Here is an 18,813-nt window from a genome sequence, read left to right as displayed (position 1 = left end):
AAGTATACGCGAAGGAAACTAAACACGATGACACTGCTTTCCAATTAGTATGGCGTGGTTTCGAAGTTTTAAAAGCATATAAATATAATTCATGTGGTAACCTATTAGTAACCAACAAGTATCGTTCGAACTTTGAAGACCAGAGTGATGGGTTTTCTAGGTCACAAAACAAAATATTTACACAGTGGAATCATAAAACTATTTTATGCGCACATTCAACCTAGAGTTCTATGACATTTTCTTATTATCGCAACATACTATGAAAAACGATTCTATTTTCAAAAATAAAATAGATTTGAAAAAAAAATACCTTTTAGTATAAACATTTATACTAACTCTGGACTCTTCAAATGCTCCATGGAAAGCAAACATCTTATAGTATGAATGTCTCTAATGGCTCACACTCAACAAAGCTAGAATGCTAGATATCAAGAGGAGAGAGGATGGCTATTCCAATCTTTGAAATTTAGCTTCCAAGAGGTCTAGGGACGATATTATGATGCTAAGGGGTGTTATTTATAGCTAGTAGATCTCCAGGACAAGCTCTGATTTAAATAATTAAATATTCAGATTTAATCTATTCAAGTCCTTATCTTTATCAGCTATTAGGAGGCTTCCAGAAACTCTAAAAGTCTTCCTGAACCGTCCATACCCTGGAGGGTTCTAGAATTTCCTTCCTTTCTCAATTATTGAACAATAACAACTCAGTCCTTGCACCTTTAATAAATTCTAATTAATTAGTTTAATCCCCAATTAATTATATATTAATTCTGAGTAATACTTAATTAATTCCATTTATTTTTAATTAAATTATTGATCATATAATAAATTAAAAAAATCATTTTATCTCTCTCCTAAAGTCATTTCTAGCTATTAAGAGCAACCAAGAAAGGACTTATTTTTATTACATAAAGTTAGTTATACCAATTTAGTTATGACCTTAACCAATTTAGTTATGACCTTGGACACCTATTCCAATAGTCTTCCACTTGGACAAGCCATCAGCTACAATTCCTAATATAGACTTTGAATAACCAGTGAAGTGTGTTTTCCACAGCCACTGCTGAACTCTGGTATAATCAAACATTGACCCTTAGATAAGTGATCAATATTCCTTTTTCTACAAGACATCATATGGATATGATATGTGGATACAATTCAATCTAATACTCCAAGATTTTGTTTCCCGATTTCGATTTATGATGTCTAAGTTCATACTACAAATTAAACACATCAATTTAGTCAGGGTGAGGCCTTGAATATGAATGCCAACATCAAATCACTGAGGTGCCCAAAGATATCTCTTTTCCCGTTAACGCAAAAGGAACGATTAGATTTTGATTATATAATCATAACCTTTACTCATCATATCATACATGGAACTACATTTTATAACACCCATTTACGGCTGCGTTTATGTAATACTAATGCACAACATATTTGTAAACTACAGGTTATGCATATCTTCTTGAAGAATATAAGATATTATCCTCCTAGAAATACTCGTGATAGAATCCATGAAGTAATCTCTAAGCGATCAGGTTGTTCTAATATTTAAAATCTCATTTAAATACTTATGAATATTAACATCAATTTCCACGCCATGACCAATCACAAAGGTCAATCTACTAATACTCCATGACAGTCTTAAATCATTACTTACTCCTAAAAGTATGACCAACTGTGGAATTTCAATTAAATTAATTAATCGGGAAGAAACACGCAAAATGAAACACAATAATAAACTAATTGTCTATGATATCATACTCCTTAATATAAATAATTCTCCATTATTTAATCACCATAACAGTTACAAGTTTATTGATTGTATAATTTTTTGGGGTAATCGACTTAACTACTAAACCTGTCATCATTTCTCATGCCTATGCCCTTAGCATGCATACCATGTTTCCTTTGGCCATTACTATTATGAATGAATCATCGGAAAGATACTTATATCACAATTAGATCTCTATCCTCAACTTTATCTTGGATGTAATGAAATTTCCTCCTTCTATGCATTAACCTTCTATGATCTCAAGGATCATTAGTCAACGTGACTGCTCCTTCACAGAATATTTCTAATGGAAATTTGTTACACAAAACAACCCTAAGGTCAACTATGAAAATTTCTAGTCAAGGTATGTCACACTCCCGGCCGGCGGCGGAAACGTCGAGCTGTGCAACTTCATCTTTGGATCACAGTTATAAAAAATGTATTGAACAATACAAAATACATACATTTATTTAACAGGAATTACAATGATTGTCATTCTACAGTAATATCATCCTTACATGGGAACCCAAAATTCAATGCATGCCCTAACGGATAGGCATTAACAAAACAAAAGTTCTATACGTGTATCTGGTACATGACAAACTCCATCTTCTTCTTATATTCTTGAGAATACATGCCTTTTGAAGATACGTCAACATAAAGTTGGTGGGCTCATATGTTTTGACTTTGTGTACTTTTTATAGCCAAAATTATGTTTATACAATATATAGGATAGTAGTTTTTCTAACCTAAAATGTATAAAACCAAATAAGTGTTTGTAATCGTATACAATGAGGGTGTTATTTATATTGATAACATATTAAGTATAAGTTTATAAACAATAAAAGATGTGTCATAACATTATTAAGTATTATCTTATATAATTATTTACCAACACTTATCTATTCAACATATGTGCGTACTACATACAGTCCTATTTCAACTCATATTAGTATCCAAACTACGTATAAATACTATTTCAATTCTATACATATATTCTAGTTGCGAATGAATACTTATTTAATTCCATATGAGGTGTGTGCTAGGTATAATTGATTTCGTATTGTATAAGTTCTATGCATATAACAGTTCATGCACTCTGTGTATAAGTTTTTGTGGTACTCATACATAACACTTATACTTGTATATTGAACAAGTATAATGTTCTAGAGTATAACTGGCGCTACATAAGTCCATAATCACTGCTATATGATGTTCAAGACCTCTTATTAGTGCTACACAGGGGTACAACAGTTCAATCATCCTCACGCTTCATCAATGTCGGGAACCAAACGTATCAGGACAATTTGTCATCCGATGGGTTTCATTAAACCATGGTTTGTAGCTAGCAACTATGGATGGGGATGTCAACCCGTATAGATCTATACAAAGCTTCATTGCTCACACTGGATTAGCGGTTACAGGTAGGAGGATTTTACTAAGATTTCACTCATAGTTGATGAATTTCATACCTCATGTAGAATTTTTGAGATTTATCGGTTCCAACCATGAAAATGTATATGTGTCCAAAATCTTAAGTTACTAGACTGTGTGTATAGTTCTATCTATAATTAGATAGCATAACTACTATATACAAAACAATACCAGGTTTTAAACTAATGTAAAACCAACAATAGTAAACATACGTATAAGCCTAAATAGTTTTATAATAATAAACCAATTATCCAACGGTTATGACTATAAAACTATTAATAATATTTACATCTTATTATAAAAACTATAATTGATGTTTTAAAAAAACATCAAATATATAATAACGAGCATATATTCTCCCCCGAGAATAGTTAGAAGTGGGGTCGTGAACTCACTATCAAAGTGTGCTTTACAAAACTTCTTTTAGAAAGTGGTCAGAAACTACAGATGATCAGACCTTGAGGGGGAAAATTCTCCAAAGGAAAAGAGGGGAGTTCGATGAGTTTTCGTATCCAAAAGAATCTGATTTCGCAACTATTTATAGGTTGAAAATTAAGTTGTTACGTCATGACAATGAGTTTTCCACGTCGTGGCACTTTTGGATCAGATTGGACTCACCACATGTTGTATTCTCTTCGAGTCGGTGAAAAAAGTTGACCTGGTGACTCATCACATTATGAGACATAACTTGTCACGTCTTTATGAGCTGGATTGCCACATGGCGCACTCTCACCTCGTCATCATCTTTTCGGGTATTTTCTAAATCTTCAAAAAATCATATCTTTCGCATACGAGCTCCGTTTTTGACATTTTTTTATATCCACGCATATGTAATTTTGAGTACTACAACTTTCCTTTAGATATAAAAGGCTAATTCTCACTCTATTTTATATTCATATTTTTATAGAGACTATATTGTTTAAATCCATGCAAAAATCACAACTCCTTTGTAGTAGTGTTGATTATGATGGCATGTGCGGAATAAGAAAAGATTTAGTGAATCATCATACAAAATCAAGAACACATGGAATAAATAAATTTGTGTAAGCTCATATTAGATCTAGAAAAGATATACAAATGGGTTTGTACAAATTTCTCTCTCTAGTCTAACTCTCCAAAATGATTCTTACATAATGGGAGTCACTCACTTCCTATTTATTGGAAAGACTCAACCCATTTACACATACAAGAGGGTAAACCTAAAACACTACATCCAAGAGTGACTTTGCACCCTAACATTCTCCCCCTCAAAGTTAGGATTGGATGTCCCAGCTTCAGTCTCCAACGAGATAGCGCGATCAAGACCAAACTCCCCCTCGAAGTAGTACCGGTCTTCAAATGAATATTCGACAAACCCGAGAAGCTTCGAATACCCATAATTCTCCCCCTTTTTATAATCAAAAAATGATTATAAAACACATTAAGGGTGAGAAGCACCCGAGGAATAAACTTCACAATACTCCCCCTTGATGTGTACCAAAAATGAATCACCAAAAATCTTACATGGAAAAACAATCATGAAAAAGCCTCAAAAAATTTCCAATTTGTGAATTTTTTTTGACTTTTTGGGTGAAAGTTGCAAGATTTTCCAAAATCCGGGTAAAAAGTGTCACTTTCTGAATTCTGCAGGGACCTGTTGCGCCAAAAACAGCCAAATATGCGAAACTCTACCCCATTTGCAAAACTGGGCATAAAGTGTAAATTCGCACAAACTGCAGGGACGAAAAATGAATATTCTCAATTTCTCAGCTTCACGAACTCATTTTCGAAATTTGGTAAAAACTGCCAAACTTTCGAAACTACAGGGACTGCTGTCGAAATTCCTGCTCCACTCTTCAAAATATCGAAAATTAGGCCAAATTTCGAATATGGGTTTAAAGTGTTAAACCTTCGAAACATTAAGGTCTAATTTCGAAACTTCTATGTTTTCTTCCCCAAATCGTTATTACAGAAGCGAATATTTTTTCCTTCCTTTCGTTAGTTTCAATCGAGAATGTGACCTCAAAATTTTCGAAAGATTTACACAAAACCTTCTTAATCATTCAAAGTCGAAGGCATGCGAAGCCGCTGAATCTCGTCTGAACCATGTAGTCGCTGAATCGACATCCAAATCATCGACACAAAAAAATTTCACTTTTTGTTCAACAGCAACCAGTTCTTCGCTTTTTGTTCATCAAACCTCAATCGGACTTCTCCAATATCAGATTTTCGTTACTCAACAATCAAAACTATCGAAATATCAATGAAAAACTTTCGTTATCAAGCTTGTAATCTCCAACACAGGCTTCGCTTTTACTTGCAAGAATATCAACATCCACTAATTTTAACTATGGATCGTCAAAATCAAAACTTTCGAAATCGTCATCAAACATAAACAATTCGTTTTCCAGTTCATCTCGTTTCCAATATCAATTGAATCCATTCTCAATCAACTCAACAATCCTTCGAAATCAAATACTCATGCCAAAATTGACAATTCCATATTCTCCCTGAATCATTCGTTAGCAGCCATCATCAAAATTTCTCAAGGCTTCTTTCCAATGATTCGCTGACGAACAATCAACTTCCCGATTTAATCCACCCACTTCGAAACTCCAAAGATCACCAATCGATCTTGTCCCAGTCGACTACAACATTCATCAATCGAACCTCAAAATTTTCGATTTCCAAAATCTTCATTAGCGAAAATCAGTCTCAAATAGTACCACTCGAGTCCCCATCTTTCTACATCAGCTTTCATTATCCAAACATAATCAAAATATTCAACCATCGCTTCCCAGTCTATACCAAATCAACAAATCAACATCGATATCAAATACTTTCGAAATCAAAATCATCTGATTCCTAACTCCAACTCAAGCCATCAATAACGAACCCATCAGTATCTATCAATTCGACATCCAAGCTTTATCAATCAAATTCGATTCCAAGTCAAACTCAATTGCGATCGATGACAAAATCAAACTCCTCAAACATCATAAAATCCCATCTGCTTTCAGAATCGAATATATCCTCAAGGTTCGACTCCCAAATCAATTTCCAAACCTATTCATTGAAATCGGCTTTGACTGGAAGACACGATTTTGACTCAACTCAAGCACATTTGACCCAAAATCAAGTTCAGCTTTCAATTTCGTGTTCAATTTATCAAGAACATGAATGCTGACTTTGAGGTTGACTTTTCAATAGAATCAATAATCGACATCTTGACTATAATCGATTTTATGTTTGTACAAACCAAATAAAATCGATTCACAAGACAATTTCTACAAGCATCGATTATTAAGAAAGACAGGATGAAATCGAATTCGTATGAACACGGTCAAGAACAATGGAACGTACAAGTACTTGAAGCGTGTTAGGAGGAACGAACGAAGTGCTTCATATTCAATTAACTAGGTGTAAAACCCGTGTAATACACGGGTTGATTAAAAAAGATCAAAGTGTAAACAATAAATAAGGAATGAAAAACATATTAATTGCAATTTATTATCACATTTATTACATTTAATACTTTACATATATAAGTATAAATGTTATGTGGCTTTAATTTTAAAAAGTGAAAAAATCTAGAAATTGACATGTGGATATAATTTTATTTTAAAAATTATCACAAAATGACAAGTGTCAAAATTTATGAGAGATTGACATGTGACAAAATTATCTTCATTTATTATAGTAGATTGATTCTTTTGGGCTCCATCAAAGATATCGGATTAAAGACAAAACAATGAAATGGGCTTAAAATTTGGATTGATAAACAGTAGAAGATCAAGATTTTTGTTTGGGCTCAAAAACAGATGAACAGTAACACATTTTCATATGTATTTCGAAATATAACTAATGAATTTCGAAGAAAAAAAATATGAACAGTGAATTTCGATTTTGGATTTGATTTTTGTAATTTTGATCTAAACAAAAATAATTGGATCAATCAACGGGGTTAAAACAGATTTGATCCAATGAGATAAATCGATCAAAAATGAAAAACGAAAAATATGAATCGAAATCATGGACTTTTTGGAATCCATTTGAGAATTTGAGATACCTTTTTGACGAATCGATATCCATTTTCAACGAACGAATCAAATTTAGAAGATTTTGGTTCTTTTGTTGGAATGAGAAAATCTCCAAATCGAACATTCTACCACCCACTATGCGAGATGTACAACTCGTTCTTCATGTTCTTCGTGTTCTTCATCGATCCAAGAACATCTTCAAAAGAACCACCAACATTTTTTAGTTTTGACTTCAAATTCAATGCAACCTTTGGAGATTGTTGCTTTGGAACCCAAATTTGTTTCACGGATTTCGGATTCACAACAACATTTGATGATTTTTGTGAATAAACCCGCTTGTTCTTCCGTTTAATCTTCTTCTTCTTTTTCTTTCTCAGCTTTTTGCATCTTGAAGACTTGATTTCATGAACAAACCCACTTTCCACAACTTGAACATTTTGAGTTTGAATCAAATCCTTTAGAGTTTGATACTTGTGAATTTCTTGGATCACTGGCTTCCGATAAGGAATCATTCCTTCAAACGAATCACAAGAATACAAAATATCATCGGTTTGAACTCCAATCGAGCAAAAAACTTTTTCATCATGAGAATCAACTTGAACTCCTTTTTCTTGAACATCAAGAACATCACATTGAACTCCATTGTCAAGAACTTCAACAAACTTAAGAGCACGAAGATCATTTGTGTGACAACCCGAAAATTTTTATCTTATAAGTCCAGCCAATCAACCAAAAGTCAGACTTAATCTTATTGCCTTCTAGCCTTGTTAAGGGTCATTCTAATGAGTTCTAAGCCTAGTACACTTAAGGATTGGGTGTAGCATTATGCCAGCTTAAGTTCATTGGTTTTCAATCGAGCCGGAAACTCCATCAGAAGGAGTTTACGGCCGCAAACTGGGAGTTTACGGCCGTAAACTCTTGGTGGCCGTGAACTATCCCCCTTATGTATTGATTTCCCTCATTTCTTCTTCATTCTTCAAAATTCCAACTCAAGAACTTCCATTCTCTCTCAAGTATCATCAAGAATTACTCCATTTCTCGTCCAAATCTTAAGTGATTCTTCCTTTTATTCCTTGATATCCTTCTTAATCTAGTACACCCCTATGATTTCATCCATGAATTCACCACTTTTGTCTAGATCTTCAAGATCATCATCCTTTCACCAAGAACATCAAGAACACATACTAGTTCTTGGACCGTGAACACCCCCTTCAAGCTTCAAAACGTAAGTATCCTTCCATATACTAGTTATCCTATAGAAGCTCTTAACATACACCCTTGAAAACAACCATTTTCCAAGAATAATAAGAGTTTACGGCCATGAGCATCTCCATTGGCCGTAAACCCTCCTCAAGATCTTCAGTGACCGTAAACACCCATGGCCGTAAACACCATGGCCGTAAACACCCATGGTCGTAAACACCTTGGCCGTAAACACCAAGGCCGTGAACACACTTGTGTGGCTGTAAACCCCTTTGATCAATCACATGTGATTTTAAAACTTCATTTCAAGTGTTTCCTAGTCCCTAAGGTAGTTTCCTTGCATGTTAGTTGTTTTAAACACTAATTACATGCCTATATATGCCATCATATGTCATTTAGGACTCGTTTGTGTCTCGGGAATTCATTCGTGGAACTTCTCATCCTTACACGAACCTTCAATTGAATCACCCACATAAGGTGAGTTCATACCCCTATAATCAATCTTTTAAAATGTTTTAAATGCTTTTAAGGGGGGGGGGGGGGGGATACAAGTTGAACACAATGATAATTGTGTAAATGTTATTTGTGATAACCATCACGTTAAAGGATTTCTTGTGCTTTTATAAGTGATCAAATCATTTCAAAAACTTCTTTTAAGTTATGTTACTTTATAGTTTATAAAACTCCGTTTTTAAAGTACGAGCATAACTCGATAGATAATTGAGTCTTTTCTACAAATCAGAGATAGTTCAAACAAACATACTAGTAAACTATAATAGGTATAGTTTAGGAGTTCAAACATACTATCAAGAGAAACAGGGAGGAACATACTATTAAGAGAAACATGGAGGAACATATTATAAAGAGAAACAGGGAGGAACATACTATACAAATACAAGAATACTATAACAATAATGTGAAACCACTATTTCACGACTTAGCAATATACTTGTTAGGTCGTGTTTTGTAACCAGAGTCTCCTGGAGGGAGAGCATGAGTTTATGTATAGATCTGTACGGGATTGACACCCCACACCTTGCTGCTAGCTACAGTGAGACTTGTAAGTCTATGGGTGACAAATATCACATCAGTTTCGGCGCCATTAGGTCGTCGTGTTAAAACACGTGTCATATCAGTATGGTTATAACCACATCACATTTTAACCTTAATTAACAAACTGGTTTAAGGTAGTTAGTGCTTCAGTAGTCACTTTTTACAACATTACTGAACACTTTCATCATTACAAAGGACAAACAGGATAGTCGAGTCTTAGTACATTCAGTTAGATAGGGGCCTATAATGCTAACTTTATGATTCATCAGTAGATACATCAGGGATATATATATTAATCGGGTCCAACAGACAGTAGGATGTGTGCTTTCCGCTTCATTTCTTATTCCTTGTTTGGTTGTGGGCTTAGAGTAGATGCACCCAAACTACTATCTATTCGATCTCAGCTATATATATATTCCGTATACACAAAGAAATCATAATGAGTACCAGGTATGGGTCAGGTCATAGTATACAAATTCAATATACCGTTTTCTAGTACAAACATATACTTTTCAGTCAGAAAATTTAGTAGGCTAAACTAGAAACTTATCAGTAAAGGGTTTAATCCATTTTATTAAACCATTATAACTTAAAGGACCTTTGGTGGTTAATTCTATAATACCTTAGTTTATACATCAGGGTTATATGTAATTAATATCCGATAGACAGCTGGATGTGTGCTTTCCGCCTTACTTCCTGTTCCTTGTTTGGTTGTGGGCTTAGGGCAGATTCACACAACTAACTATCCGTTCGATATTAGATTATATATAGATAGTATAAACTAAGTGATTATAGAAGGAACTATTGTGGTTACCATTTTTACTAAAGGAAATAAGGGTTTTTCTTAAAGAATGTTTTCATCAAATATAAAGGAACTATTACAATTAACTCCGTAAGTACCAAATGAATGAACCAGGGTTATATACAATGAAGATCTAACAAACAATGGGATGTGTGACTTCCGCCTCATTCCCTGTTCCTTGTTTGGTTGTGGGCTTAGGGCAGATCCACACAATCGATTGTTTGTTTGATCTGGATTCTATATAACTTGTATCCATTTAGTACTCATAGAAGGGATTGTAGAGTCATTTTTACTTATCTTTCATCATATCAGAAGACATAGGATCTTCTGGAGGAACAGGCGAACTTTTCTAAAAGAACTTACAACTTACTTTACATAACTAAAATACTTATGAACTCACCAGCTTAAATGCTGATCAACGCTTTCAAAATAACTTGTATTCTCAGGTAACTAGTAGACAGGTATGCGCGCTAGGATTCAGAAGATGGAGCATAGTAGCTTCATGTCTTGTTTTGTTATTTACTTTTGGAGTCTATCTTATGTGAATCACATACTTTGTAAACACTTTAATATTAATGCAATGGTTGTGTGTTACTTTCATTACCATGATACATGTGTTGTGATACTAAACATGACGTCCTCCGCCCCCGAACGTTTCCGCCGTTCCGGTTTGGGGGTGTGACAATTTGGGTCTTCAATAAGAGAAACATATTTCTTATTGAACAAATATTTTTCTACTCCATTCTTTTTATCAAAACTACGTGTTGTTATGGACAAGGTAATTTCAGCCAACCATTTAATCTCACAAAGTGGTTGAAATATTAAGCTTCCATGATCATCCTTTAATCCTCCATAAGAAACCATAGTTCCCCATTTAATCAAATTGTTTAACACCAACCCATAATATTGATCTTTATTGACTTTGTATTTGATATCTTCAACGATCACAATCCAAGAATTGTACGGCAAATTAACCATGATCACAAGAACTTGAAAATTTCTAGAGAGAGAAAGTGATTTGAAATGGGTTTTCTAGAGAGAGAAAGTAAAAATCACTTGAACTCTAGTGAAGAAAATCGAATTATGAATAGAATCAAAGATGAATTTGATTTCTAGAATTCAAAAACTCTCTAAATCACGAAGATCAAAGTTAAAAAAATGAATCACCAAATCAAGATTGCCATCAAGGATCAATTCTTGATCCAATCAAGAACACTCGCTCTGATACCAATTGTAGTAGTGTTGATTATGATGGCATGTGCGGAATAAGAAAAGATCTAGTGAATCATCATACAAAATCAAGAACACATGGAGTAAATAAATCTGTGTAAGCTCATATTAGATCTAGAAAGGATATACAAATGGGTTTGTACAAATTTCTCTCTCTAGTCTAACTCTCCAAAATGATTCTTACATAATGGGAGTCACTCACTTCCTATTTATAGGAAAGGCTCAACCCATTTACACATACAAGAGGGTAAGCCTAAAACACTACATCCAAGAGTGACTTTGCACCCTAACATTCACACGAACTTCGTTCTCGACTGTCTTTACATCGATGGATTCGTATTTACGAGATCTTCAAATCTCGTTTATATTTTTTTGCCCAAAGAATAATCGATCTCTATTTCGATATTCGGTGTCAGATACAGGTGTATTGTATTAGACGTGAAGTTTTGGAAATTCGTAACTTCTTCATACAAAGTCAGATTTAGGTATTCTTTATATTTCCGGAATCGTGTTGATGTGTAATTTTAGATTATGTTATTATTTATACATATTGAAGTATAAATTTATTAAAAGTTGTTAGATATTATAAATTAAACATATTGCATCTGATGTTTGTCACGTTCACAGGTGACGATCGTTCACTAAATTCCACTGTTGTCACATGGTACACTCCTAGGATACTTCACTTGCACTAATGTAGTCTAACTCACATTCTTGAGTCTATTACCATCTCCTACATGAAACCTTTCATGCTCCCGCACTGTCATTGAAGACGAATATCCATTTAGACTATGAATCAAATTCATCTCTAAAATTTGTGTCATTATAGCTGTTCTCAATCATGTTCTCTACTCTCTATAAGCAACAAGTTCTTCGTATCTATTAAATACCTTAGAATGTTCTTGACAATTATCTAGCGATTCAGTCGTGCAAATTTCTGATACTCTCTCACGATGCTCGAGGCATCTAAGACATCAAAACAAGCACAAGTCATAGCATACAAGATCGATCCTATATCTGAAGCATAAGGAACTAGACTTACCCTCTCATTTTCATGAATAAAAAATAGGACTTTGAGATTCACTCAACTCCCGACTACAATGCATAGGCACAATCCTTTTTTATAATTTTCCATGTTGAAACCTTTCAACATATTTTGCTTTTACTAAGTCCTATTAAACAATTTTTTATCAACACCTTTATATCCGAAGACCATGTATCAATGTCTTTTGCAACTTAGGGATAATGTTTCCTATGAGCAGTATTGTCATCAACATGAAATACTAGGAAGACAACGATACTCCCACTAGATTTGACATGTACTCAAGACTCATTTGGACTTCTAGAAAGACAATACTCTTTGATTCTTCTCACGGATGCACAGATTCTTACTACGCGGCGTTTGTTTAAATCTATAAATAGATTTCTCAAGATTACACACCTATTTTGGATACTTTGTATGTTAAAATCCTTTCAGGATATGTCATACATACTTCGAAAGTTTCATATTAAGTAAATTCTCTTAAACATCCATTTTACCATATCAAAGAAGGCAACAATGGTAACAAATACCCGAAGAGACCTTTTCTAAACTACTAGTGAGAATACTTCCTCATAATAAATTTCTTGAGTCTGAGCGAAACGCTTTTCCACAACATTAACTTTGAATTTGTGTAAATTCCTATCCATGTTAATCTTCATATTTAATATATAATTGTTGATGGGTTTTAATAACTAAAAACTGTTAGTGTATAGAGATTATCCCATATATTGTTTAGTGTATAGCCTATGTATTGTATAGTGTATAGGCCCATATTTCTCTGTATATATATTGCTTGTATTCCTTATTTTGAAGGAAAAGAGAATAACTCCTGATATCTCTCAATATGGTATCAGCCTAAATTATCCCACTTCCCCTCCTATTCTCTATCCCTTCCATAAACAGTCTGGGCGGCCCTTCTCTACTTCATCGGAACCCTACCATCTCCACTCATATTCCTCCTCCTTTCTTCATCATGGGTGACAATCCTCACCGTTTTCCTCACAAAGCCTTCACCATCCTCAATATCAAATCCCATATTCCATTGGTGCTTGATTTCAAGCGACACAGTTACGATTCTTGGAGGACCCTTTTCGTTACCCTCTGTCAAGCATATGATGCTAGTGACCATATCGATGCCACCTACGACCCACCTGCTGCAAAAGCCACTGATGAAGACTGGAACAATTCCGATTCCATCCTGAGGATGTGGGTCTTCACCACCGTCTCCCAACCTCTTCTACAAATGGTTCTTAAGGAACATTCTTATGCTCGGGATGTATGGCTACACCTGGAGAAGATTTTTTGTGACAATAAGGAACCAAGAGCGATGCAACTTAAAACCGAACTTCGCAACATCTCAATGGGTGATTTATCTGCGACAACTTATTGTTCCAAAATCCAACACCTTGCTGATCTACTGGAAAATCTTGATGCTTCATCCAAGGTACAAGACAAAAATTTGGTAATCTATTGCATTAATGGTTTGTTAACAAAGTATGAACACCTTGCAACTCTTATTCGTCACTAATTCCATTTCCAACCTTCTTCGAATGCCGCTCCATGCTAACACGCCTTGCAACCATCCGACCATCATCTCTTCAAACCCACACCGATCACTCTTCCTCACCAACTATTCTCCACACAGGAGCTATCAAAAATAACAAAGGCAACAACCATCGGTGAAATGACTGGCAACATGAACACCACCATGATAGACAGCCAACGACGGCAAATACACAGCAGCAGCAACATCAGATCGCACCTCCTCCACTGGTCATACCACCGTTTTCCAAACCTCAGCCCTATGGTTGGGTTTATTATCCCCCACCATCCCACACATCAACGACTCGCAAGTATCCTAGCATGAATTAGCAATCCCAATAGATTAGCCCTAATCATCGTCCATAACAACATCCTCTTAGGCTTCTTGGGCCAGTACCTCAACAGCGACCACAACAGCCACAGGCCCACATGAATATGGGATCCTCTGCTAGACATCCCACAAATGGATCAATGCTACCACCATGGACCAGGTTTTATTTGGATCAAGCCGCTACCCTTCCGCAATTTTTCAACAACATGTCACTTTAGGACCCACAACTAGGAGAGTGGATTATGGACACTGGCGCCACAGATCATGTACATGCAAATGCAGGTATACTTCGCACCATTCTTGATAAACATAACTCCAATGCTATCCTAGTTGGGAACGGGTCCTCAATTTCTGTAATAAAGACCGGACATGCACCATTTCCTATTCCAAACACTCAAAGGCCTATTTATCTACATAACATCTTTATCTCACCCGCAATTATTAAAAATCTCATTTTTGTTTATAAATTCACTCGTCAAAATAAATGTTCTATTGAATTTGACGAATATGGTTTTACTTAGTATTTATCATTATACTTATAATGAAAGGAGAATTATAGTCCTTGTCCTACCTGTTCGGCTAACGACCCTCCACCGGTCAAGGAAGCAGTGAGTGAGAGTAGACACCCATTAAACTGCCATTTTATAGGCAGTAACCTTATACCCCCCTTATAGACCGGCTTCGTGAATGAGACCTACTAATGGTAAGACGACTTGCTCTTATACATATAATATATTAAACTTTTAATATTATAATAGTATAAGGGTGTATTTTAGACATTTAAAATACTTGGTGGTTTAATCTATTAATTAAACTAGACTTTTAATTTAATTAAACTCAAACCATATATTTATGGATTAATAATACTCTTTTAATTAAACGCTTTAATTAACTATTAATAAAGTCCATAAGAGTTAATTTGAACTATTCAACAAAACATCATAATTCCAATTATTAAACTCAAAATTAAAACCATTTAATTAATTGTTTAAGTTATGAACCCAAGAGTTTTAGAATTTAATTCTTTTTTTCATAAAAAACTTTTCTCAAATTCCAAAACTTGAGGGCAAGTTTTGTAATTCTTGAAAACCTTTGGATTCCATAACTTATGGAATTAATGGTGTTTTATGATGAAACTTTCCATGTTCCATAACTTAAGAACAAGTTATGGAATTCTTTAAAACATTAACACCAAATTTTGTAACTCCATAAAAACTTTGAATCAAATTTTTTTTTTTAAAAAAAACTTTCATATCCATAACTTATGGAAGTTTCAAAAACCCTTAAGATCACAACTTTTAAAAAAACTTTTGAGCTCCAAAATTTTATGACAAAATATGTAACTCCTTAAAACATTTAGATCAAACTTTTAAAACTAATAAAATAATCATATCATTTTATCTTTTACTAAATTTGACCTAATTCAACTCATATAACAAATGATTCAAATTTTACAAATAATTCGTTTTTCACAAAACAAGTAATTATCTTAAAATTTGACAAACGTCATATCTTTTTTTTCCTTTTTTTTCAACTTGAAAATAAAACATTTGCATCAATATAACAGAAAACAACCCATGGCTCTGATACCACTGTTGGGTTTTGAGCATTCTAACACTCCTATGGTGTACATGCAACCCTATAAACCTTGGATCTATGTTTTCTCTATTATACATGCAAATATTAACTATTCCAAGGTTTCATCCTAACTAGCATATTATGAAGCACCTATACTAAAAAGTTCTAGTTAGATGACATACCTTTTGATGTAGCTTGATGTCTTCAAGCTTTAAGAGCTTAGCCACAATACTGTGGAAGCCTCAAATGGAATCACAAATCACGAAAACAACTTGGAAGAACTTGAGAGAATATGTATGCACACTAAAATCGGCCCACTCTTATTTTCACACACTTGTGCCAATTTTATGAGCCAATGACCCCTTTATATATTATGGAGGATTAGGGTTACATCCATGTAAAGCCTAATACCCATGACCTTTCATTTACATAGGATCCATGGGTTAAAAGCTCCATGGACCATCCATGAAAGCTTAGCCCAACCTAAATGAACTTGGCCCATTCCATATATATAAGAGTCCATATTTAATTAGTTCTTTTTGATCACTTAATTAATTCTAAATTAATTCTTGATCAATACTAATTAAATAATATGATTCCATATTAATATATTAGAACTTATAATATATTAATATAAATCATAAATATACTATTCTCAAAAGACTATCCATATAAATTGTGCCGTGAAGTGCAACCCAAATGGACCATGCCGGGTCGGGTCAAGTACATACCAAATATAGTTATGGACTTAGACATTAATCCAACAGTCTCCCACTTGGATAAGTCTAAACCTATTATTGAGTATGACTTCAAAACCTAACTGGCAATCGTAGCTCTTAAAGTCGTTGTCGAACTCTGACCTTGTCAATGACTTGTCCATTAGATAAGGGATCATATATTCCTCCATTCTAGATATCATATGGACTGAGACGTGGATTATAATCATTCTCTCTATCCATTTGTTGTTTCCCGATTTTCGATTTATGATGACTGATTGAACAAATCAAATCAGTCCTGCCTTGGCCAAGCACTCACATGTGTCATCGCTAAATCATCGAGGGGCCCACATATATCGCTTTTATCCCGAAGGTAAAAGGAATGGATAAACTTCGACTCATATGGCTTGTTCTACTACTTGTTGAATCATACACAAAGGCACGTTTTATAACATCGAGTTACCAAATGCGTTTTCGTGCAATCAATGTATAACCAACTCATAGTAACAACTCATATCTCTAGGTTTGAAGAATATAAGATATTATCGTCTCATGATCACTCGTGATAAAATCCATGAAGTGATTCAAATGAGCGCGGGTTGAATCCAATACTCAGAACTTATGAGCACTCATGAGTGTTGTAGCACCACTTTGTCCACCAACTTGGACCTCTACAAACCAACCCATGACAGTCTTGATTCATATCTACTTCCAACATATGACCGACTGTGGATGGTTTGAATAACTTAATCATTCAGGAAGAGCGACTTAGTTATTCTGGAAGTCAAAACATGCAAAGTGAAACACAAGAATAAATGAATCAAATATGGTATCAAACCCTATGAATATAAATAAACACTTTTATTTATCACCATACTGATTACTCATTATTTATTGTTTCGGTTTTATCAACTTTATACTTGAATTAAAAACACTAGTTGTCCCATGCTCCAAGCATGTACACTATGTTTTTCTTAAACAATAGCTTTGCCATACACCAAGTATGCACTCTATGTTTGTCTATGATCCTTACTTTGTGAAATAAACCAATTGAACATAATTTCAATGATTCTAATTTCACACTCCCAAATCCTTATCGAAAAATGTGAGAATTTCAAATTCCTATCATTTATCGAAATCTGTTTAGATTTTAAACTTATATGCACTGACCCTCCTGTAATGAATATGTACAAAGTCACAAAGACTTGTCAACAGTCATTATAAGGTATTCCAATGGAGATCAACTCCATGGAAACTAAGTCTCATATTCAAAGTACATTGCTTTGGACATGCTTCTTGCATTAAGTTTTCTAATCTTACACAGATAACTTCCACCTATGGAGACAACTCCATATTCTCATTTTGACTATCACTTCTGAATAAGAGATGCCTCTTTTCAGAATATGTCAATATGGTCCTTCCAAAATTAGCACTATACTTCCAACTGTCCCTGAGCAACCAATCTTTGGTAAACCTCAGATTGTCCTCGACAATTGCTTAATCATTTTAGTCATATCCAATTCTAGAACTTTTCCCTTCTTAATGCCTCTGGGCATTTGGAAAAATTTAGAAATGACAAATATTATAGCACATGCAATCGATCCTGTACCCAAAGCAAATGGTACACGATTCATGATGTCTCACATAAAGACATGATTCCAGACCAGTCTTTTGCTACAATATTTTTATTTGCCATGTTTTCAAAATCTGACTATGAAGAGGGATGCCGTAATCATAATCGAATTTTGAGAACGCAATATATAGAATTTCCTTAAGTTGAACCAATCCAACATGAAATTCATATATATATTCTTGACTAAAGATGATTAAGGTCTCAATCTAAGCCTTTAGAACTGAAATGAAGTATATCCTCTCCCTTAATTATAGCAAAACAACTTTTTCAATCCCTGCAGCCTCACGAATTGAAACTTTTGTTTTCTATAATTAACATTGCTAACTTGCAACACTAACAATAATTATCATGCTCCCACTAACATGATGATTATTAGCATAACACTTATGCTCCCACTAGCTTTGACATGTACTCAGAAATCAGCTGGACTTCTAGAAATCAATACTTTATTCA

The 18,813-nt window shown here is 34.3% G+C and overlaps 1 protein-coding gene across 1 annotated transcript; it reads left to right on the top strand.

Moving 5' to 3' along the window:
- Positions 1–13,533: 13,533 nt before the first annotated feature.
- LOC145121358 (uncharacterized) lies at positions 13,534–14,088 on the top strand. Its single transcript, XM_079057117.1, has one exon. The coding sequence runs from the start codon at positions 13,534–13,536 to the stop codon at positions 14,086–14,088; it is 555 nt and encodes a 184-aa protein (XP_078913243.1).
- Positions 14,089–18,813: the final 4,725 nt, after the last annotated feature.

This window comes from Lactuca virosa, chromosome 6 (assembly GCF_052849685.1).
Source record: "Lactuca virosa cultivar CGN04683 chromosome 6, Lactuca_virosa_CGN04683_v6, whole genome shotgun sequence".
In the NCBI taxonomy this organism is placed as follows: Eukaryota; Viridiplantae; Streptophyta; class Magnoliopsida; order Asterales; family Asteraceae; genus Lactuca; species Lactuca virosa.
This window is presented reverse-complemented; position numbering and strand designations above follow the sequence as displayed.

Excerpts from the sequence above, each read along its gene's own strand:
- LOC145121358 (XM_079057117.1), top strand. The coding sequence starts at position 13,534 with ATGGGTGACAATCCTCACCGTTTTCCTCACAAAGCCTTCACCATCCTC.